Genomic DNA, 12077 nt, shown 5'->3' with positions numbered 1-12077 from the left:
AAATGCATTATTGGAGAATAAAAACTGGAGAGCTAAGGCTTAATCACATGGAGTTAATGTTCTAGTATTGGTTATTCAGAGAATATGCCAATTCTTGCTGCCTTCTCAATGGAATCCTCTCCTTTTGCTACTAAAATTATATTAAATTAAAAACATGTGGTGGGTGGAAATAGCTCAGTGGTAGAGCACATGCTTAGCATGCACAAGGTACTGGGTTCAATCCCCAGCACCTCCATTAAAAAATAATAAAAATAAATAATAAATAAATAAATAACATGTATTTATAAAGTATATAAACTCTCCTCTACAGCCTTACACAGTTTAGTTTTGGTTGCAAACATCCTGTAAACCTCAAACAGAAAAACAGAAGTCCTGCAGTCACACAGACTTACCCTTTTCAGTGACCATCTATTGTTAGCTGAGTATGTCTTTTGATTGTCCATTCATTACATTTAGCAGCTTATCAGAGAGTTCCTTTCAACTGCAAACTCTCTTTAAAAGAAAAAACTTTTAACAAAACAGCATGATATTGGTACAAAAATAGGCATATGGATCAATGGAACAGAATATAGAGCCCAGAAATAAGCTCAAATTTTTGGACAATTAATCTTTGACTAAGGAGCAAGAACATACAATAGAGTAAAGACCGTCTCGTCAGCAAATGGTGTTGGGAAAATTGGACAGCTGCGTGTAAATCAATGAAGTTAGAACACTTCCTCACATCACACACAAAAATAAACTCAAAATGGTTACAGACTTAAGCATAAGACACTATAAACCTCTTAGAAGAAAACATAGGCAAATCATTATATGACATAAATCTCAGCAATGCTCTCCTAGGGCAGTCTACCCAAGCAATAGAAATAAAAGCAAAAATAAACAAAAGGAACTCAATTAAACTTACATACTTTTGCACAGCAAAGGAAACCGTAGGCAAAACAAAAGGACAACCTACAGAATAGGAAAAAATATTTGCAAAAGATGAGACTGACAAGGGCTTAATCTCCAGAATATATAAACAGCTCATACAACTTAATAAGAAAAAAACAAAACAAAAAAACCCCAATCCAAAAATGAGCAGAAGACCTAAACAAGCAGTTCTCCAATGAAGACATACAAATGGCCAATAGGCATGTGAAAAAATTCTCAATATTATTCTCTATCACAGAAATGCAGATTAAAACTCAATGAGGTATCACCTCACTCCACTCAGAAGGGCCATCATTCAAAAGCCCACAAACAGTAAATGCTGGAGAGACTGTGGAGAAAAGAGAACCCTCCTACACTGCTGGTGGGAATATAGTTTGGTGCAGCCATTATGGAAAACAGTATGGAGATTCCTCAAAAGACTAAAAATAGACTTACTATATGATCCAGCAATCCCATTCCTGGACATATATCCAGAGGGAACCTTAATTCAAAAAGATATATGCATCCCATTGTTCACAGCAGCACTATTTACAATAGCCAAGATACGGAAACAACTTAAATGTCCATCAACAGATGACTGAATAAAGAAGTTGTGGTATATTTATACAATGAACTACTACTCAGTCATAAAAAAATAATAAAATAATGCCATTTGCAGCAACATGGATGGACCTAGAGACTGTCTTTCTAAGTGAAGTAAGCCAGAAAGAGAAAGAAAAATACCATATGATACCACTTGTATGTGGTATCTAAGAAAAAGACAAACTTATTTACAAAACAGAAACAGACTCACAGACATAGAAAACAAACTTATGGTTACCGGGGGGGAAGAGGGTAGGAAGGGATAAGTTGGGAGTTGGAGATCTGCAGACACTAATACATATAAAATAGATAAACAACAAGTTAATATTGTATAGCACAGAAAACTATACTCAATATCATGTAGTAATTTATGGTTAAAACGAATATGAAAGCGAACTATGTATGTTACTATATGGTTGAAGTATTGTGCTATATACCAGAAATTGACACAACATTGTAAACTGACTATACTTCAATAAAAATTATTTTAAAAAACCCTCCACGTCTTCAGTAAGACCTTAGCACCCCAGTAATGTTTTGGCATCCTTAAGAGACTACCATCCCATCCCTTCGCTCATTTCTTCTTGTATAGCATTGATCTATTTTGTTGGCAGGTGACAAACATTCCACATGGTATCATATCATGTAAGCATGCAGTTGTCCACTGATTATTCAAAACAAATTCCTAGGTTTTATTTTGTCTCTCAATATTCTTCAAGAAAAAAAATAATAGCTCTAGGGCTTCTAAATCTAGAAAGCAATTAGCCAGTGGTACCTAAGACTTTTTAACATTATAAACTTACCCAGATTTAGATGCATCATAGAGAGAATAACCTGAATTGATACATGAATTCAGTTTTTATATCCAATGGAAAAAATAAAAACTGATGAATTACTTAATATAAAGAGAAATATAATTATGTTAATTACTAGAGAAAGGGAAATTCTCTTAGTTTTGCTTACTGCATCCATAAACAGATTTTCCTAAGAGGAAATCTTTCCTTGATAAACATGATAATGAAACTTAACATGCCTGCATTTGTCGATAACTTCAGTGTTTCTGGGCAATACCACTTTTCATCTTACTAATATAAAAATCTGACATCTTGACTGGTACACATTACTTGCTTCATGAATCATAGAGTTGGTCTAGACTCGCATAATATTAGAAGGGAAAAATAAATATTTCCAAAAGCACAAATGTAAATTACATTTTGTTTATCACCAAATTATTCTATTTTGTAAAGGGATATTAATTTATTTCATTTTCCCAGAGCTATATTTAGTAAAATAACAAAAAATGCTATTTTCCAGGATCTAGTATTGAACATGAAAAAAAAAACAACCTGTATTGTTATTTTATACAAAATCACAAAGCAAAATAAATTTAAAAGTAAAAGATTCCTTTGGAATGTATGTTCTATTTTCCTCCTTTGTTCTGATCTGAAAAAAAAAAAAGTCATTCTCTACTGGAAGTGGACTCACAGCCAACACATTTTTGTTGTCTCATTTTCTCATATACAATCCTCAAGTACTTCACATTTTGCCTTAAATATAATATTCTGGTTGAGTTTCATTTCATAGTCCACATGAATGCTATTTAGTCCTATCCCAGCTCTATTTCATTTCTGTGAAAGATATTGAATATTAAAGTTGTCTTTTATAAAACTTGTGCTCCTGACACAAATGAAACAGATTTGGAACCACAAAACTGAAAATTAAAAGGGACCTCATGGTCAGGTAAAAAAGAAGTAGGCTAGACCCTTAGGGTCAGTGCTGTATGTGTTACGGACCATGTGAGCATCCCATACACAAATTACCCTGCCTTTGCAGGCAGCACAAACTCACAGGTGTCACCCTCAGAAGTGTGAGTATATTGCAAATTTCCTAGACTCTCTGATGGCAGACATCTCACCTGATGCTCAGCTGCATTGTGAGCAATATGACCTACAATAGTAGATTCCTCTTTGCAAATCTGAAACTCACTATTATTCCATTCTGCTAGGGTCTGTCAAAAATCCAGCTTCGTGGTTTCCTTTAGCCATCAAATCAAATCTAGCTATTGGGCTAGAATCATAGACAGGCTTTCATGCCCTCTGCTGGATGTTCAAAGAAAAAGCTACACTTTGTAACAGTAAGGAAAATCTCATTTAAAAAATGAATGCTCTTTGACAAGGGAAGAAAAAAAAAAATCCATTCCTATCAGAATTGAAATCTGAGAAGCCAGGTTAAAATGAATTTTAATGACTTTTGATAAACTAAGATACAGGCACAGATTTTCAGAAATGAGATAACAGAAAAGGAACGCAGGTTTATTTTTTAAATGTCTGCTTTAAATGTCATGAAAATCATACAACCCAAATTAGTTTTATAATTTTATTATTTACAGTAGTTTTCAGTGGCCCATAAAGAGCACCTGCTACAGAGCTTTCAGGTGTCTGTCTGTTCTCTAGAATAAAGTGGTGGAAGCTCTAGTATTATCAAAAAGTTGGTTGGAGAAATATATCCAGAACCTTGTACAATACTTGACATATAAAGTATTTTTAGGCATTAAATGAAAATGTGCCCTGTGATATTTGATAAGAAATCTTTGTTGGAAAAGTCTCAATGAAAACAAACATTTTTTACCAGTCCTACCCACGCACCAAGCATGTACTTCGGTTAGACTCACACTGACACATAAAGCAAGTCACTTAGAAAGAAATTCCAATCGCTTCAACCCTGATTTTCACTAATGTCTTCATCAAACTCCAGCTGCTGAATCATTAACCATGTTTCCAGATGTGCTTACACTTTTCAAGGTATTAATTATAACCGCTGCCTGTTCTATAATTGGAATGGATTTTAACATACGTAGCTTATAGGATATGAACAAAAACGCTTTCCTTAGAGTCATTTATTTGAAATAAACGTAATTATAACCCACATTCTCTGATGTTTATTTTTATAGCCACTTTTGAAGATAAAAGATCATAGTGGAAAAATACCTGGAATAGGAATTGAAAGATCAAAACACATAGTCTAGTTTTGTCTCACACTAATTAGCTATGCACCTTGAACTAGTCAATTATCTTTCCAAAGCCCATTTTTCTCATTTGTTAAGTGAAAGCAGTTATATATTTGTATATATATGTATTTCTTTTGTGTTTTTTAAATAGAATTTCGCTGAGGTCTTCAACTATAAGAGTAATGTACAAACAATATTGAAAAATTAGAAAATCCAAAAACATGAATAAAAAAAATGAAATTACCTGTAGCCCCACCACCTAAAGACCTTTATGTTTAACATTTTTCCTTATGGTATAATTTCCTTTGTTTGTTTGCAATTGCAAAGTACAAATTTGCCAAACATTTATGTATTTCACTCTATGTATTTTTTTGTATTAAAGTAACACTTGCATTTGTTTTTAAAAGTCAAATAGTACTGTTGGCTCATGATGAAAATCAGCACTTCTTCCCATATAGCATTATCTCCAAGTCCCATTTCTTCGAGGAAATGATTTTCAACTATTTTAGCATTTTGTTTCAGATATTTATGACCTAATTTCCAGATGATGTACTTTACCATTATTTTCTGATCTAAAAAAAATTAGACATTATTCATTGGCTCCACACAATCTGAGATTAGGATTTACTCTTTTATTATAGCCTTCCACCTTCCCTCATACACACTTCCCTCCTCTGCCTACCTTGTCGATACGAATAATGTCCATTTTATAATTCAACATTAATTACTTACATTATTCATAACAAAAATTTGGGGGCTTAATTCAATTTTTATTTTTCACAGATTTATAATCACCTTATGTTTTCAGTCCCTTTGCTTTCCATTTACTGATAGTTAATTTATCACCACATTTTCATTACATATTCTTCCTTAATCCTACCTCTTGTTCTCCAACAGCTGTTTGCTGTGATGTTCCCATTGGAACTGGCTCTTCTCTGCGCTGCTTCAGTGCTGTCTTTCTGTAGGTCAAGTTCATCATCACTTCCCAAATCCTCTTCACCTCTCTTGCCTCTAATTCTTGAGCGGTTCTGCGTTGGTACAGCACGAACTTGCTCGATTATTCTTTTTCTTTCCTTAAGACACTTAGCAAAGTGGAGAAACGTGAAACCCCAGTCAATTTTGATTTATCTATCTGTATCCATCACATACACATTTCCATGTACTAAAACTCACTGCTAATTTTCTTCATCATCTTCTTGCCACTCTCCTCATTCTTGTGAATTAAAAACATGTTTACTCCTTTACTATAACTTTAGCAGGTTTAAGAAGGGAATGGCTATGTTCAACTCACTATGTGTAACTTGACGTTAAGAATAGCAAGGCTAAAAAGTTATTGGGAGAATGAAGTCTGAAAGCGGTTTGTGCACCCTAAAGCCTCCACACGTATCAGGGATTATTAGGGCATAATTAACACAAGTTTCGCTGGGCACCTTTCATCAGTGATTACTAATGAGATTATCTTACCAGCACTGTCAGCTTTCCCCAGCTGTTACCCACATTCACTTTTGTAAGGCTTCATCTCCGTCAAATTCCCATCCAGCTATTTTTGGAAATTTCCAGAACCAGGGAACTTACAAAATTTATTTGAATATATGGTAAGTGCGAGGCTGCTTTAGAAGCCTGAGTTATAAATCAGTGGCTAACACAAAGATCCCTTCCTTCGTGGATTTATGCCCTAGCAAGAGAAGACACATAGCAGAATATAAATAGAATTTTGCTATGCAGTACAGTAGAAGATGCTACGTAGGAGACAATAGGTGCTATGGGCGAAGGAAAATTGCACAAGACAAGGAGGCGGAAGTGCTAGGGTTGGGAGAGGCTGCAATTTAAAGTAGGAAAAGCAGGATGGTTCGCTGTGAAAGTGACTTTCGAATAACGACTTGCAGGAGGCGAAGGGGTGAAGCAATGACGCTATCTAGGAGGAGAGCTTTGCAAGCAGAGGGAACAGTGTGTGCAAAGCCCAAAAGAACAGGTGGAGGTGGGATAATACCTGTAGGTTTGAGGACAGTGTTCCTGGAGCAAATGGACAAGGGCGAGAGTCATAAAAAGAGACCTAAGTGGTATCTACAGAGCCTTGTGTCAAGGACTTTAGTCATTTTCTCTGAGTGAGGTGGATTGTCACTGGAGTTTAGTTAAGGGACATGGTCCTCCTTACGCTTTAAGAATATTACTTTAGGCACCATTAGATATGGAATATAAGCAAGCAAAGCTGGGAGCAAACGCCAGTTTAGATACTGTTGCAGTAATTCAGGCAAGAACTGGCAGTGAGTGGCTCACACCAGAGATGGAGTTAAGAACTGTGTGAATATAGACCTATTTCGAGAGAGCTAAGAGCTAAGCCAAGTCATTTCCGAGGTAGGAAGTCACATAAAAGGAGGACTCAAGGCTAACTCCAGGGTCTTTGGTTCAAGCACCCGGAAGGTTGCTGTTACCATCAGTTGAGATGGGGAAGGTCTGGATAAACAAGCTTGGAAAAGAGTAAGAGAGACGTTTGGTCAAGTTAAATTTGAAAGGTATATTAGGAAAACAAGTAGAGAGTCAACAGTTCTGTTCAACAAATTTGTCAGTAGAAGATCATATAGCATTTGCCATGAATTTCTTTTCCTGGCTCCCTTGCTCGCGGCCACTGCAGAAATGTCACTTGATACCTCACTGCTGCTTCTGTAGTCAGAATCCTCGGTGAGAATACTGAGATCTATGTCAAGGGTTCTTATCATGGCTTGCCAAGAAATGCCAAGTCTTGAGGAAGCAGAGAAGGTCCGCGGGCTCCGGAGTCTGCACTCACGCATGGGAAATGGGAGCCTCTCCTTCGTCTCCACGTTGCGGAATTACGTGTGCTTCATAGCTTAGGTAATCTCCTTCAACATCTGTCAGTGTTCCTCAAGGAGACGTGCAACTCCTTGAACTTTTAATCTTTCTCTTCATTCTACCTTCACCCTTCAACTCCAAATGGTCCTTCTTCCTACTGTCTCCCCTCACCCTAATTCAAGTACTCTCTTTCTGGTTCTGGGTCTAGGCATGTCTAAATCTCTGCTTGGTTCATGGTTAAATTATGATCATTTTTATTAACTCCATACTAGGAAGAGATCAGATCAAAAAAGAGATTGAGGCAGAAGAAGCTGTGATGGGTACTAGAGTGGAATCCTAAACTTGACAGACGCCACCCCATGAGTTATTTACTGCCTATTTGAGTACATGGATGAACTTCACTATAAGCATAAAAGTAGAAAGCAGCAACGATAAACTAAGAGTCCACAAATTTACTGTGGAAACATCTTCATGACCAAAATTCTTTTTCTACATTCATTCTTTTGTATATTTGTCCTATTGTTAAGACTGTATTAATCAATCTCCAGGAGTTTTCACTAAATGAAGGAATTGTTCATAAATTTGATGTTTTGGGATTAAAAATATTTATAATGTTTTCAATTAATGATCCAGATCTAAAATGGGGTTGATTTTAGGATTTCTTCATATGGAGGTGGGGGCCCTAAAGTGCCAAAACATGGAACAGGGTACAGTTGGGGGTTTTGGGTTCGAAGGTGAATGCCAACATTTGGATTCACAGCTGCTTCTGTCCCTGGAAAGAGAAAGGTAGAGACTTATGATTATTCAGTCAGCATAAAACAGAAGCACATGAACTGTCTAATAAAATCTGGCATTTCTTGGATCACTGGAGCAACAGAAAATTATTTGTACCCTTGAGAAAAAAATTACAACTAAGATATTTGTACCCTTGAGAAAAAAATTACAAACTATCTCACTCTCTGCAGTGATAGTTTAGCCACCATAGCAAGAAAATTTGCTCTCATGAACCGATTAGATCATCATTGACTAACCCATCAAGAAGCATTTACAATTTAACAGCTGAAACTAGAAGAAATATCCCTTTTGGTAGATCAGAAGACAAGATTCCTGTAAACACTAATGGCTTTTAACTAATGCTCCCATCATGAGAAATGCAAGTCTCACTAGAAACATTCAAATACTACATCTGAACTTTATTATTTTATATTTATGCTCTGTAGACTGCAGCTAATGCAGTTAATTAATTTCAACACTTCTCTACGACGAATAGTAAAAATATCAAGTTGTGAAAAGCTTACGATTGAAGTATACACATACATTAAACAAAAGGCATTCTCAAATCTTAAGTTTTGAAATCAAAGGTCTTGACTTTAGATTATACACTGTAAGCCACTGAATATCGAAATCAAGCTTTTTCTTCCTCAAATTGATCACACTTAGTTCAATAGTTCCTTTGGAAATCTCCTGTTAGTATTGGCTTGAAAGAATGATTTTGAGTCACACAGGAAATCAATAGTAATATTTTATAGCCATTAATCTACTATATGTTTTCCTTTTTTTCACATGGGTCTTTATCTTTCTGGGAATATTTTGACTGTTTCTTGCCAAAACAATAATAACACCCATAAATTCATGTTTAAAGAAGAAACTAGGTCCTTAAACTAAATCTGGCTCTTTGACTGTTTTTGTGTATTAAATTTAACTGTAACGCAGTCACGCCCGTTCATTTACTATTGTCTCTGGCTGCTTTTTGTACTATAATTGCAGAGGTGAGTAGTCCCCACAACGATCATACACCTGCAAAGACAAACATATTTCTTATCTTGCCCTATTTTAATAGAAAAAGTTCACTAACCTCTTGCTTAAGGGATTAAGATTTGATACCATCAAGGAGATTCCAAAGAACGTGCCACAACTATCAAAACAATTCCAAGAGTATTTATATATTAGGCAATAGCTGTATTGCTGGAATTCATATAGAGATTACTCAAAATTATTACTTTGGAGTAGGAAATATTTATTTAGGATCATGGACTTCTATATATTCATATTTGTTTTATTTTGTATCTCACTAGTTCACAGGACAAAATATAATAATAGGGATAGAGCTAAATTTAGAATACAAATCTCACTTCCTGGTTCAACACTTTTCTTAAGGGGTTATTTATTTAACTGAATAATCTACTCCTAGGTGATTACACAATTTTTTTATACCTCAGTTTGCTCTTGTGCAATAAAAAGGATAGTAATAGTACCTACATCCATAAAGCAAGGCTAAATGAATGTAAGGTACTGAAAACAAAGCAAGGCTAAATGAATGTAAGGTGCTGAAAACAAAATTATGGCACACAATAGTTACCCACTATAGTGGATTATCAATATTATTAGTAGTGACATTAGTATTAGCATCATTATTATGTATCATGAAGGTACTATGCTAGGACTATGCATGCATTTTCTTGCATGTACAGTATTATTTCTCAAACTATCCTATTTTAATGCTTCAGTAAGGATTTAAACATTATCATTATTAATGATACTGCACAGAGATTACTGAATGAAAAGTTTCTTGAAGTTAGAGCCTTGTACAGTTAGAAAAGTTAGGATGACATGGGCCAACCTGGAGGGACTTGATTAAACAGAGTCATATCAGCCAAGGGGACTTGTCTCAGCACTTCCCTCCCTTGTGGATACTGTTAGTGAGCACTGCCCATTTTCCAGGTGAACTGCCCCGGGTGCACTAACACAAAGTCAGAGGTAACTCGGCTATCATTCTACTTGGAGTGGTCCACCAGGTTGACGTGACACAATTATTAGCTCAAATTTATTTCCACCATCGCCATTAGTAACACCATGCTCCAGGCCACATGGTACTGACACATGCTCTTTGCGGTAGGAAAGTTTTATTGTTATCTCCTGCCTACAAATTCGCTCATTGCTCTTAAGCTTGTTATGAAGCCCACAGGCACTCATTTGAGAAAGAGAACTAAGCTCAGAGAGCTTTTGTAAAATCAAACATATGTCACCTTTCAATTGTTTTCAAGGCATGTTTACATCCAATATCATGTAACTGGGAGGGGAACGGGCATTATTTTGGTCTTTTGACAGATTAAGAACCTGAGAGAACTCAGTTAAATACAGCTACACCAAGCTTGTGGTTTTGACAGAACTGTTGGTGAAGTTTTTATAGTGTGTCGTTTAATTCTGTAAAACAAATACACTTACTGCTGAGCGTTTATAGTCAGCATTCAGATCCCCCAGGTCATGAAGAATCACTCCAGTGGACTTGGCCCTTTTCCCCTCCTTCTGCTCTTTTCCCTTCTCTATCGCATTCTCTCTTTCTCTTATGTGGGGGTGGCTTAGACTGCCTGAATTTGAGTCACCATTCTACCACCTACTCTGTTGCTCAATCTCTGTGTGCCTTTGTTCCCTTACCTTTAATGCTCAGAATGATACTGAGCCCCTCATGGAGTTGTAGGGAAGAATAAATGAGATTAGAGATGTCAAGTGTTAGCACAGAGCGCGACGCATGGGAAACGCTCAGCCCATGTGAGCCGTTATTGTTATCATGCCCTTCCATGACCGTGTGTGAAGGAAATACTCCCTCATTCCCTTTCCTCAAATGCGTCCCAGCATATTTACATGTAAGACATGAAGCATGGGAAAATGAAGTTTCCAAAAGGATGCTGAAATGAGACAGGATCCTGGGAAAGGGGAGGGGAGATGGGAGCAGAGAATGTAAAGGTCAGCATCTAGTCTGTCTCTGTCTAGTCCTCCTGCCCCTCCCCAAGTCAGAGCACTCCCATTTAATCATTGCTGGAAGACTAGTATTTCCATTTGCCCTGAAATAAGAAAAAGGTAAGATTATTTCTGAAATTGCAGAAGAAATGGGGTCAGGGAGATTGGATAGTTGAAAGGCAGCATTATCAGGGAGACCAGCCGGAGGAGAAGCTAAACCCAGATGAGAGTCCCAGGAGGGGTGTCTCTGCAGTTCCCACCTCACCGTCCTCTCAGGAATGGCATGGCACCTGTGCGCCGCCTTGTCAGAGACCCAGCACTGATCCACGCGAGGTAGAATGGGAAGGATTCAATGTCGATTTTATAACAGCTTAGTATATTTTGTTTAAAAATATAAGCAGATAATGGTAGGAATCCCTCGTCTAAGCTCTTAAATTCTCTTTTCTAGTGAACACTAGGTTGTTTTTCTGCTTCAGCCCTTCTTTCTTCTCTCACCTCCCAAACACCAAACTTTCCTCTTTATTATCTTTAAACCTTTTACTTCTTCATAAATAAGAGCTTTTATTCAGCTTCACAATCTTATTTCCAATGAAAACCTATCTTCATCCATATTTTCAGTGAATTTGGAAAAAACTTGTTTTTAATAAACTTTAAAACTCCATTGTCACTACTTATTTTTAATGCAAATTTAAAAAAAAAATAAAGCCATTAACCTAACAAATCTCAAACTGTTTAATTTTTATTTTGAACAACTTTATTGTGGTATGGTTCCTGTACAGTAAACTTGTTTTATTTTTTAAAAATCACTTGTATTTTCTACCTATTCAGCCTGTAATAGTCCCATGGGGGTATCAGAGGGATGAATTCTCCTTTTTCTGAGGCATAAAGAGCTTCATCATAACATGTTATGATATGGAGACTTAGATCCTATAAAGAGGAAATGTCCTATCTTCCCCTTTGTGCCCAAGGGGTGGCAGGGAGTCCAGAAACTCTATTTCACATCCTCCTTTGT

The 12077-nt window shown here is 36.4% G+C and overlaps 1 protein-coding gene across 3 annotated transcripts in view; it reads right to left on the bottom strand.

Moving 5' to 3' along the window:
• TMEM207 (transmembrane protein 207) overlaps window positions 1–12077 on the bottom strand; it is a 32859-nt gene that overhangs the window by 9014 nt on the left and 11768 nt on the right. Inside the window, exons 5-6 of one of the 3 annotated variants that reach the window (XR_012507638.1) lie at window positions 7168–8099; window positions 129–5601 (exon numbers count right to left, since the gene is read on the bottom strand). Coding sequence is in view for 1 of the 3 variants with exons in the window: in XM_010959365.3 (XP_010957667.1) it covers window positions 7963–8099 (137 nt within the window). In the remaining 2 variants the exon portion in view is untranslated. Of the gene's footprint in view, window positions 1–128; window positions 8100–12077 lie in introns of those variants that run through there. The other 2 variants (XR_012507637.1, XM_010959365.3) reach the window with 2 other exon arrangements.

The sequence above is a fragment of the Camelus bactrianus genome, chromosome 1, assembly GCF_048773025.1.
Source record: "Camelus bactrianus isolate YW-2024 breed Bactrian camel chromosome 1, ASM4877302v1, whole genome shotgun sequence".
Taxonomy (NCBI): Eukaryota; Metazoa; Chordata; class Mammalia; order Artiodactyla; family Camelidae; genus Camelus; species Camelus bactrianus.
Note: the sequence above shows the minus strand (reverse complement) of the source record. Positions and strands in the feature narration are given on the sequence as shown.